The sequence below is a fragment of the Hetaerina americana genome, unplaced genomic scaffold (genome assembly GCF_022747635.1).
Source record: "Hetaerina americana unplaced genomic scaffold, ioHetAmer1.1.p SCAF_4, whole genome shotgun sequence".
In the NCBI taxonomy this organism is placed as follows: Eukaryota; Metazoa; Arthropoda; class Insecta; order Odonata; family Calopterygidae; genus Hetaerina; species Hetaerina americana.
The window spans coordinates 35,622,370-35,635,479 of record NW_027286985.1 but is presented as its reverse complement, the minus strand read 5'-3'; the positions used below and the strand labels follow the sequence as shown (position 1 = coordinate 35,635,479).

The 13,110-nt window shown below is 35.4% G+C and overlaps 1 protein-coding gene across 1 annotated transcript in view; it reads right to left on the bottom strand.

Annotated features, from left to right (window-relative positions):
- Positions 1-256: 256 nt before the first annotated feature.
- Positions 257-13,110, bottom strand: part of LOC139691989 (ankyrin repeat domain-containing protein 29) — a 79,378-nt gene continuing 66,524 nt past the window's right edge. Inside the window, exons 4-8 of the mRNA XM_071589982.1 lie at positions 10,033-10,131; positions 6,148-6,246; positions 4,420-4,620; positions 3,306-3,401; positions 257-802 (exon numbers count right to left, since the gene is read on the bottom strand). Coding sequence (XP_071446083.1) covers positions 608-802; positions 3,306-3,401; positions 4,420-4,620; positions 6,148-6,246; positions 10,033-10,131 — 690 coding nt within the window. The 3' untranslated portion in view covers positions 257-607. The remainder of the gene's footprint in view (positions 803-3,305; positions 3,402-4,419; positions 4,621-6,147; positions 6,247-10,032; positions 10,132-13,110) is intronic.

Below are 13,110 nucleotides of genomic sequence, written 5' to 3'. Positions count from 1 at the left end.
AATTTAGCAGTAATCTAGTATCCATCCAAAGCCTACCCTGAACAGTAGGCTTTAAGTAACAATCTTCACCCTTTTTCATCTACATAATAGGTTATTATTTGCAATAAAATATTACTGAAAGATGAAGTAAGTATAAGTAAGACAGGAAAGCTATTCTATCAGTTTTCTCCATAATTCTTCTTAGAGGCACGTTGAAAAGGAGAGTGTATTTAGTAACAAAAACAGCACTTCTACTAAAATATTCACTTTGTACATTTATTCTTTGTTATGAATACCTTCTACTCCTATATACATTACAGTAAAAATTTCATTAAAAATATATTCAAAACAATTAATGGACTACATATTACTCTTTATTAATCAACATGTAAAAAGTGTAGAGATAAATTTTAGGCCAAAACATCAACAAGTTAAAATATCATTTTGGCATATAATTTACTTCATCAATAAATGCATTAAATACACTCCATACACTTCACTCAACAAAAAATGATTACATATCATACAATGAATGCATGAAAAGTTATCATATAACTGTGGGCCAATATGATTTTATAAACCCCATTGGAAAACTGTTATATTGCTATAGGAACTTCATGGACTGGATTCACCAGTACATGCTTCGCGAAGTTGTGTGTCCAAATATTTTCATAATTTCACGTTGCCCAGCTTGCTGTGACAACTTGCAGGATGTAATTCCATCACTGTTGGGCAAGTTTGGGTCAGCACCAGCCAATATGAGTTGCTTGGCTACTTGTGTGTGACCAAAGAGTACAGCAGCATGTAATGCACTCTCACCATTCTGAAAGTCAAGAAGACCGGTTTTCAGCACTGTAAATATAATATAAAAATCATAAGGAGAAGACGTGTTCAACACGCGTGAACAATAATTGCGTGTTCTGGTCTAAAATATTTAGCTTGGAACCCAGATAATTTGATAAATTTATTGTCATATAGCATTTCTCTTGAGTTCAATGAATGTGTTCAGTGGGCTATTCATGTTTCAGAATGGCTATTTTTCGCAAGCCCAGGTTTTGATGTTGATGGCTAAATTATTTCCTACTTGCATAGATATGGCATACAGCGATGAAGTTGTGGAAGGGTTTGTGTATTCTGATGACCCCAAGAGCTTTGCTGGCTGGAGCAATGATATTTGCTCCTGGTAGGTTCACTTATGCCAGATAAAAGGTAGTCCGCCCAGCATGTATTTCTTAGTGAGCCTTCAAAGGCCCCTAAGGGGCAGTCCTTGAATGATGGTGCCACATTGAAAACATTATTGAGGAAAGCAATGGGACACCACCTGAATTACTTATTCCAAGGTTTTTATGATAGGCACTATAGATAAAATGAGTGCTAGCACTACAGGACTTGTATGTCATGCCTGGCAGTAGGAGAGACCAGAGTCTCACAATGAAGCAGGATGATGGCATAGATTGGGGGCTTTTGTAATGTGGGTGTGGAGAAGAATGGAAGGTGGAAGTTTTACATACTAATTACATTAAAAACAAAGTATATTTACGAGGGTCATCCGGAAAGTAGTACCCGTTCGTGAAATAAAGACACAAAAGTAAATATTAACAAACATAAAAAAATTTATTTGAAAGAGGATACTTTAAACTACTTCTCAACATAATCTCCAAGCAAATTAAGGCATTTGTCATAACGTGTGACAAGTTTCTGTATTCCTGCTGCATAGTCCTTCGCCGCCAGCTCATTGAGATACGCGAGGGACCCATCTTGCACAAATTTTTGCATAATGCAGATGGTGTTTAACAATTTCATGAACAATTGTTCGAGAAACATTGGGAAAATGCTCACAGATGTCATCAATTGTGACGCGCCGATCGTTCCTCACGAATTCGTCAACTGAGCTCACCAGTTGGTCTGTAATGACAGACGGTCTCCCCGAACGCTCATCGTCGTGTGTGTTCCCCCTCCCCATGTTGAAGTTGCGACACCACCGCGATTTAATTGGCGATGAATATCACATGGGCGACCGTTTCTTGCATTGAGGAATTTAATCACTGCCCTCACTTCACAACTGGTGGCGTTCTCAATTTTTTTAAACATTGTAAACAATCACAGAAACAACACAGGCAATGCTAGCGTCACGCAACTTGGCTCAGAGAAGGCAGACAAGCCACTGAAGCTATCTGACCTCGTCCAGCGGCTACTCGCGTCGTCAGCACTTCATGCGGCACGAACGGGTACTACTTTCCGGATGACCCTCGTATGATCAAAAAATAGACATGTCAAATATTGGGAATAGTCACTTTTCCATCAGAATTCTATCCCACCTTAACAAAATAATGATACCTATACTTTTACAATCCTATTTGTATCTTAAGATGGATAAACTATCTTTAAATTTGAAAACAGTTGGTTTTATTGTGAGTTGTGGGTACACTTAGCACCACATTAGCAAGTTAAAATATTTCTATGCCATTTTTATTTATTAATTAATCATAATATTCCACCATATCATGCCTGAGACGTCTCTTTTTATTTCAGGGCCATGTTGTTTTCTTAATTCCTAGTATTTTAACATTATTGACTGTGGCAAGGCTATTAATCCTCTTGCTGTTATAAAATGTGTGCAAGAGGCTTTAAACATCTTCTGCCTAACTTAAAGCTTCTCCGAGCTATCCTCTGTCCTCCCGCTCTGTGTGAACAAATTTCTAAAGCCTCCATTATACATCTATCACCTTACTTCAGTGACCAAGTTTCTGTGCTACACTAAACCAAGCTTCACATAAGAATACCAGTTAACACTAATCTTTTCTTATCCTTACTCAACACCTCTGTTAACTCACTCCTAATTCGACTATCTTGGTCCAAAATATTCACAAAATAGGTGAATGTTCCACCTGCTCTTGTTAATCCCTCCAATTTAAATGTTTTACTTAAGTCAAAGGTTTTGGAGAATGAAGAAGGCGTTTTTACAAATAGTTCTGCCCCATACCTGTTAAACTTGTTTTCTAATACACTCAGTAATGGTTGTACTCCTTAAGCTGATTGGCCAACTTATGTTAGATCATCAGTAAATCTGACTGATTTTATGTAGTCTCCAGGTGATAAAGGATACCCTTGTCTCAACCCTCTTTCTCACACTGCCCAACCTGAATCTAAACCTCCACACTCACTAGAGCAGTCTGAAACATGAACAGGATGCTAATACTATTTACCCCTCCAATCTAATAACACCTGCTATGGTGAATTTATTAATGCTACCCACTTTAATCTATAAAATGCCTTATCAAATAGTAAGGGAAACCAATAAAAATATCATAATATTATTTACTTACTGGAAGAATACCCAGGTTCGGTTTGTATTTGAGAAGTTCCTCAACCACATCCAAGTGACCCTTGTGTGCTGCTTTGAAGAGAGGAGTTGCTCCATCCTATTACAAACAAATTTCATTAGAACATTGAATATTTGCATGATATATTGTTGTTATTTTTAATCTGAGTTAATCAATTTAAGTGTAATATTTTTTATTTCTCAAAGAAAAATAAGAATCATCTAAGAATCCAACAAATGGTTACATTTCCTGGAGTAAGTGAGGAATAAGTGAGTACCACAATGAAGCCTTAGTATTCCTTTTGGAGAGAGATAATGAGGAGACTTCTCATTAGAATCAATCTAAAAGTACTCTTTAGAGGATACCCTTTCATCAGCTCTTTCACCCTTGGATCACACTTTACTTTCTAAGAGAATAGAAAAATACAACTCCCATGATTGAGAAGTTCAGTGAGATCTATGAAAATAAGGGAAGACAGTATATCAAACAGACTTCTCTTCGGAACAAAAACTAATGAGGTGAAAGGACTATCTAAAGAAAAACCAAGGGGAACAAGTATGGGGTTCTCAGATAAAGAATCAGTTAGAGAATGAAATAATGTTGGAAAAAGAGGAAAAACCTCAGTAAGTTGTGCAAGCACAGCCCTTAGATGGCTCAACCAACCAAAATGATATCTTCTACAATTCAACTCTAATTTTACATTTACAGTTAGACATCTAAAATCATACCAGTAAGAATTAATCTTTGAGGAGAATTACATTCAATTTGATTTTTTTAATTTCAGAAATTGCCATTATATGCATGGTAAATGATACATTTATTTATTAAACTTTTCAATGAAAATCTTTGCTTTTTGAAATTTCTATTGTGTAAATATTATTGTTTTGATGTAACATTTCAAGTACCAATAGAAATAATACTTATAATCCTTCTGTGGACTATATTTTCTCACTCTTGTACCGTAAACTTGTTATTACAGATGAATGATAGGTAGCACTGAAGCAAATTCTTGGTATGTTTATTTCAAGTGAGCAGATGACTGGACATAACATGTGAGTCACCTTTATGAATAAGCACCTTACAGATGAGTATATGGAAAACTGCCTCTTTCACCAACCTGCCGAGTTGCATCTACTTGTGCATTTCCAGCAGCAAGAAGCACTTTTACCACATTTGCATGGCCCATCTGTGAGGCTATCCAAAGTGGCGATGCTCCATCCAGCCTCCTTATATTACTCTCCGCTCCTTTGCTTAGCAAATGAAGGAGAATTCTTACGTGGCCATTCTGGGATGTAATGAAGAGAGGAGTTGCCCCATCCTGCATAAAGAAATATAACCAATGTACTCTTAATTTATCAATCAGTAAGGTTACTACAAATATACATTGACACTCTTATCATACATATGCCATGGAAAAGGCATGTCAGGCAATTCTCAAGTGATATTAACAAGACTAGGAAACTGTTGATTTGAATCGAGACAAAGAACATGGGTTCTGGGTTAAAAAATTTAAAGAAATAAAGCTGTGCAGAAAGTAGCCTCCATTATGCTTTAAAAAATACACTGGAATAGATACAGAACATTTAATAATTCCAACTAAAAACTACATTTCTCTCCTATTTTATTAAAATTCTTCAAGCAAATTTAAAGCTAAATAACAAAACATCTCTGAATTCATTTTTAAATTCCCTCTGCGTAAAATTCTACCTCCTGAGATTGCAGCCAACCAATGGGCACCTTGAAATCCTTTGGCAAGACAAGCACAAAACATTCGGTAACCTAGCTTTTCAGTCGTGTTTCCATGCAACAAGAGTATTTGGTAAACTTTCTAAAGATTTCAGATATTGCAAAATGCTGGTCTACATGAACTTTTTGTCAATTTCAAGGAGCAGTTCATTGTTCACCACAGATGGGCAACCACTTCCGTTATCACCATGAATAGTTCCATTCACTCTCAAACAAACGATAACACTGAAGCACAACCCTTGTCACTCATCACATTTGGTCAATACAGAGCACAAATATTCCTAATTTCAACAGCTTTGAAGTTTTTTATCAGTAAAAACCTAATCACTGAACAAACTACACATTGCCGAAAATTTCAACTGTATTGTTTTACAATTGACAAGCAGTGCATCCTTCCAGCCACTTCAGCTCAAGGCGTACTAACCTACTGTGTTCATTTATAACAGTGACCATTCAACCCTTTTCTGGGCTGCCATTGTATGTTTCATTCATTATTCTTCCCAAGCACTTTGAAAGTTCAGCTTGAGTAGAGTTGGCAGCTAATATATATTCACCAAGAATTCAGATTTTCATAAGGTGTATAAATATGTTAAAATTTGGTATATAATATTGAACTCTTGAAGAAAAATCTACATAGTCCTAAACTTGGAAATGCTAATTCATCATCAAAATTCAAACACAAACCAATTATTTCCTTTCAATTAGAGATATTTTCTTGGAATCATCGGAATTTAAGCATTCACTGGCAATACACACAGTAAGAAGAAGTAAATCCCAGCTGATTTTCACTTCCACAGAAATTTAGTATATTAAACATTTTCCAAATCCAGGAAAACCATTCTTATGTGGAAGTTACAAATGAATCCCTAGGCTTATCAGCGCATACTCAATTCATAACACCAATATGTAACATTTTTTTACAAAGCAATTCATATGGAATATTCATTTTACTTTGACCTTGATGAAAAATGTTACTTACCCATTAAGTTCATTCATTGCATAATGGTTTGATGATGATTCAGGAAAAGAATGAAAAAATACTTCTTTTCGTATGATATTGATTACACTAATTACACTATTAGCTGACGCTAATATTTACCTTCATTCGAGAATTTAACTTGGCACCCCTCTCAACAAGCTCCATAACAATTTCAAGGTGGCCACATTGGCAGGCAACAAATAATGGAGTGCCTCCATCCTGAAAAGCCAATAACAAAATAATTTTTAGATGCATGATTTTACAAATATGTTTGATACCTAACCAATAAAAATAAAATAGCATAGATTAGCATACATTAATATTTTTAATTTCCCTTTGATTTTCTTTTTGCATATTCATATGCATAGCATATTGAACAATCCTTTTTGACAAAAGGTTTGTTTAGCTAGCCTTAAATAAAATGTTCATGACTCCCAATATATATATTCAGTCATATTCATTTGCCCTGTAATTAGTCAACTACAGTTGGCAGAAGGTAATTTTTCTGCAGATGGATAACATAGCTATATTTTTATTAGCCCTGCTCAATTCTAGATCAATAATTCACTGAGAAATATTTCTCTTTTCTGATTATAAAATAGGTACTAACAACAAGTGAGAGAAAACTATACATTCACCATGAAACCATAGAGGACAGAGAGAAACTAGATGTATGCATGCCATTAAAACATATGCCAAAAAATGGCATAGCTCTTGTTTTAAGTTTCCATGATGACTTGTTATGGAGTAGTTCTACCTAAAGTACATAATTAAGAACAGATGTTATACTTTTTATAATTGATGGTAAAGTTCTTTTTTCGCGAGCTGTTTTTCATTTTATTAAGTTAACTTCCTCCACTTTTTTCAGGCATGATAACTCACTCCTTAATTTTCATCTTACAAAAATTAAGTGAATCAACTCTAGTTTCATTTTTCTTTAATTTATGTCACTTTCATGGCAAGTGGTACCCATTACCAGAGCCAACTCATACATAAACCCCAAGGAATGACATGGAACTTAATTTATTACGTGCTGTTTATTACAAGGAGGTACCGTAAAGTTTTAATTATTAATAAGAAATAATAGATATCTGGATGAAATTACCTCTGCACATCAATTAATTCTTAAGCACATAACACTCTAAATTACTGCCATTAATTTTGATTTTTTTTCATTTCAGGGACCCATTGAAGTAACTTGCAGTATGGAGAAGATAGAGGCTTGCAGTGTGATTAAGTTCCTTCTTTTGAAAGGTTACCGTGCCCAGCAAAAAATTAATCCATTAATGCAAGCAAGAAAACAGCTTTGGGGAAATAATTCCAATTATGAATTTAGTAAGAAATACAATGACTAAAAAAGTGATGTATGTTGCAAATCCATGCATTGTCTACTAATTTTTAATTTAAAAAAATTGGTGTCCACAAATGATAATGCCAAGCACTACCATGGCAACTTTCGAACAGCCACTTTCCAATAAAGGTTTGACAAAACTTTAACAGGGCCATGCTGCCTTCTTATGGCATACAGATAATTTTTATAATTTTTCTAAATTTTCTAAAAAATTGTTTGCAGTGCTCAACTCGGGATTTGTACCACTTCTTAATTATTTACTGCACTTAGGATTTGTATATCTGATGTAACCTTGGGATTTGCTCGTATGGAATTCTAGTTGATTCAATTTTTCGAATCAAGGGATATAGTGTACTGGAAATTAAGTTGAACCAGGCTGTAAGAATAGTTAATATCCTCATAAAACCACTGAAGAATGTAGGAAAAATGGAAGAACACGATTTTTTAGATGACCATACAGAAAATATAAGTAATTAATCTGAACAGATTCCATTAGATGATTTTGAACAGATTTTTGCAGCATTGGTGACTGGTATTGAGGGCTTTTAGAAGTTTTTGCATAATCGAAAGCCTTTTCATACAAGATTTTCTGCATTAATTTCAGGCCGCATCGTCATGGAAAGTGAATGGTGCTGCAATTTAAGTCAAGAATTGTTTGACAAATCTTACTAAATATACATAATACATATCCTATTAGACCCATAAAGTAGCCTGCAATGGACAAGAAAATATTTGATTGGACATAACCCCAAAAAAGAAACAAATAGTAGTATAGCTTTAAATTAGTGGTATAGCTTAAATTATTACTTTATAGTAGGATTACAAAGTAATAATTCAAATTTCATACACAGTAAAGGTAGTATTGACTATCATCAATAGAAAATTGTATATTATTGTCAACAAGTAATTAGGCAGATAGATATAAGTCTGAATTAAGAATAAGAAGTGGAAAGCATGATGCTGGTGTAATGAAAGCAAGACAGGACTATAGAATGCAACAAGGATGTTTTTGTGTGTTTCATGGATTGTGAAAAGTCCTTTGACTACCTATGCAGAGTGAGCATATTAAATGGAAGTATTGCAGAATATAGGAGTAAATGAGCAGCTTATCCAAAACCTGTACATAAACCAGATTTCACAGGTAAGGTTAGCAACAGGAGAAATGGGATAGGTAGCAATATGTAGAGGAGTAAGACAGAGGTGTCCATTATCACCACTTCTTATAAACTTTCATTTGGAGGGGATGCCAGGAATTTCATGCTAAGTGCTTGAGCTGGGAATAAGTGAAGCCAATAGATGATCATGGACGATGTTTGGGCATGTAGATGATTAAGGATGAGCCAATCAGAGACAGAAGAGACTGGAGTTATTGTTAAAACCTTTACAGCACCACAATGAGAAGTATGGGATGAATATTAAATCAAAAAACGACCATAGGAATAGGCAGGTCTCAAAATGCTACACATGTAAGTTAGGTGCATTCAAGTGGGAGGGAATAAATGAGAAAGGCCAAGTATTTCATGTCTTCCCAAAGCATTTTGGAGGAATATGGGTGTTGCAGTGAGGATATTAGGAGAAGAATACCATCCACAAAAAGTATTAACAAGAGGAAGGAATAGATATCATATATCATCAGTAGAGAAATAAAGAAAAGAGTAGTGAAACAAAAACATACTATGAGCTTAGTACTATGTATATGGATCTGCAACCTCATCTTTTAGGCAAGAGGGTGAGCATAGATTAGAAGGTTTTGAAATGTAGTTATGGAGAAGAAATGAAGAACTTTGACAGATAGGAAGACCAAAAATGAAGTTTTAAATATAGCAGGAGAAGACAGTTGCTATGCAAAGTCAAAAGCAGGCAGAAAAAGTGTGTGGAGAATTCCTCAACCCCAGTTATTTCCCTTCTGATAGAAATTGGAAGAAAACAGATGTTTTAAAGATAGCATTAAGGCAGAAAATAATAATAACAAGATAGAAATAATGAAGAGCAAACATTAGGAGGTGAATGCTCCATTGATAAACTTCAGGTAGACATACAGTGTATTAACGAATCTAGGATAAGGCATACTGTAACTATTCTAGTAAGTACACATGGTTTATTGTCGACATTGAATGATAGAGAAGATACAGCTCTTTCATACATCAACTTAAATGGAGATACTACGCTTACATTTATACTAAAATGATACAGTCCATACTTAACAATATTATTTACGGACCATCCAAAACCTAACTTGAGGTAGGTCCCTCATGATGGTAATATGCTTCCAGGTTTTAGATTAAAATGCCCTAATTTTGCTAACAAAAGGTTACTAGCAACAATGATGCAGATATTACTTTTCCACCATCAAATTAACAAAATGTATCCATGCAGTGAATGAAGTTGAAGTAGAAAATATAGATGCTGACTGCTCGTATGAGTTATATGACTTTCTGTGTACGCCAAATATATGAGTACATTTACACTTATATTATGATGGGACAATAATAGACTCCTAAAACCATGGAGAACATATGTAAATGTGCTCCTATGACATTACTGTGGTCAGCTGTTTCACATTTTATGATAAAAAAGGTTCGCTTAAAATCATATTTTCCTCGATGTAAAAAAAACAATATCTTCGAGGCTAATTAAACTGAATAAAAAATTACCAAGCTCTGAGAGTCAACAGAAGCTCCAGCGTCCATCAGATCTCGGGCAATGTCCAGGAATCCCCCTTGGGCGGCAAAGAAAAGGGCAGTCGTTCCAGTCTGCAAAAAATCATAGAAAAATGAGTCATGATACTTTTAATGAGACAAGATACGTTTCCATTTTTAACTACCTCTAAGACAATTTTTTTCGAGGACTAAACCTGCACTCGGCAACTATTCAGGTATACTAGTTAAAGCTAGGAAAGAGCAATCAACAGTTTGGATAATCGGCAGCTTTGTTTGTGAATAGTCGATCGTCTGCCGTCAAAATCCCAGTCAGGAAAGTTGGGTCGGGAGGTACTTGTATTCTCCAACAAACTTAACAAACAGATATGGAAATGCCACTGAAAGACACCCACCACCCCGGAAATTGAACCCGGTCCCTATACGAGGCAAGCAAGTAATTATATAACACCATTCTCTTTTATTACAGATTTCCCATAAATTTCGTTCCTCATTCCCGCAATAAAAACGCTAAACGGCAAATTAATTGATACAAGTGATAACTTATACCAAATTTAAAAAATTCCGAAGAGATCAGAAACTATTTCATTATTCATAAAAAATGTAACATGCATAACAACCGTTGTTGTGTAAATGGGGGCGATATACCATTTGTAGAATGGAGCAAACCATACTGAACTGAATAGATCAGTTTCTTTGAAGAAAGAAATTATTCTGCTGACAATCACGGCCATCCCATAGAACGTATTCTGGAGTAGCCAGTTGTGCACATTGTTATCTGGTCAGCGTAGGTAATGCATGCATGAGTCATTAAATCTTAATCAGCCGCGTTTAATTTATTCATTGATCTGGCGACTTAAGAAACAAGGATTCTGCAGGTGCTAATACGGTAAAGTGTCCTGGTGAGAGCATTTGGTATTTTAGAAATTAAATTCTTCCTCAATATCTGGTGAATCCATGGCAATATGTCGTCGCATACCTGCAGTACCCGATTTGCCTTATTTAAAAGATTTGTCCATTCCCGAAAGAGTTTCCTGACATTAAAGACTCAAGATTTCAATGACCATTCCCTGTTAGACTGTTCACAGATCAAGAATAATATAAAAATTTTAGAAGTACCACAGAGAATCGGACTTTAATACACGAAAAGCTACTCAATTGAATTGAAATCATTACTTGCCCAGGCCGAAATACGAACCCGGATCCCTCGTGGACTAGCGCAACGCGTAAGACTACGATAATTTCGTGACGATCTTCACATGGCAATTTGACAGATTATCTTGTTCCTTTAAATCCCTAAAACATTCTTGATGTAAGAGGAGACCTGAGAATCTTAACTAGCTGAATAACTCGGCCGAAAATCGTGCTAAGTGAAATTCTACCATTTTTTAATCGTTTGTTTACGCGGGCGCGTTGATTACATATAGGCGCGATTATTATACTTCATCGTCCGAAAGACGGTACCCGTTGCATTTTAAATCACCCGAATGGGCGATGTAAAAATTTCGTTAATACGGCAAAAAAATACTGTCCACTCATATGAAAAAGTACAAAAATATGGAATATACTGATTTTTACTCGATTAATTTTCATTACAATCAATAATACGTTCGACATCGAGTTATTGCATTGAAGATAATTTTGATTCATCAATTGAACAAATTTATCGCTGCCCCAGCACCCAGTGAAGGGTAACCAAGACGCGAAAACATATTTTCTGATTCGCAATCGATTTTTATCCGATCGTTGAATTCTATTCCGATACTAAACCGGATCTACTTATTGTTTATCTACATCGGGAAAAATATTTGCTTAAGTGAGTCGATTCGCTATACGATCGATTCACGCATCGATTATTTCCTTTGAATTTCCATATCAATTATCGATGATGAGTCATTCTACAAGAAGGTCAATCCAGATAGATTAAGTTGAATAGGCGGCGTATTGAGATTAATCGTCTAATGCTTGCTTTGACTCAAGTTTGAGGTACTCATCGATACACATTTTGATATTTGTGAGTAAAATAGATATTGCAAATAGTATTTGTAATATGATAAGTAAATTTGTCGAAATTATTAAATTAAAACCTTCCGGAAGGTTTGAGTTAGTTCAGAGGTCCCGTTAAAGCTATAAAAGAGGGCAAAAACACCGGACGATCTGGGCATGCGTTGTGAATCATTCTCCGTTTGAAAAAGTCATGTATTCCTAATGGACTAACAGGAGGGTTTTCAAATTTCTGCCCGGATTTCATGAGACTCAACGTAGAACAGAATACAAAAAGTTGGCAAGGCATGTTTCACAGGAAAAAATATAATCAATGCGGGGAAGCACCGAATTACGTAACCGAAAACCCCCGCTAACAATAGAATTCCATTCGATGCCTTGGAAATGCTGTTCACGAAATTGCCAAGAAGTGCTAACGGGAAATATTCTGAGTTCTCTTGTAACACTCCTCTGAAAACCGAAACAAAAAATTGCTGCCTGCAGTCTTAGCGGTGTACAAGAAATGAGAGCGCATAAGTTCACTTCTAAAACGGAGGAAATTATAGTTATTATTGCTAAGATATTATTATTATTAAGATTATCTCTATATTTAACATATGCACAAAGCTGCACCTGGCATAAAACCGGAGCGGGAGATGCCAAAAATCACACCCGGTTGCCAAAATTAAGTGCGAGCAGCCATAATTTAGGCTTCGATGCCAAAAATAAGGGTAAATTCTAAGGTTCTATTTTACGCTGGGAATAGAGATTACAAAATAAGGGTAACTGACTCCCATGATAATTAATAGTTTCGACTATTACTTGTCACAGCAAATCGCGTTCGCACCAATTCATCGTTAAACACAAATTTTGTCATAAAGACCATTGGAAAGCTCTTTCCCACCAGATAAAAAATTATTACCGACTAGATTTCGATATACTACATCTTTAGCATATCCACCCGAAGAAGATGTTGTACAGCGAAGCCAAGTCGGCAATACATTTTTATCTAGTAGCTAAGTGCTATAACTTGGGTCATTTTGTTCCAATTTCACCATATCACGCCTAAAACTACACACTTCCATACAAATC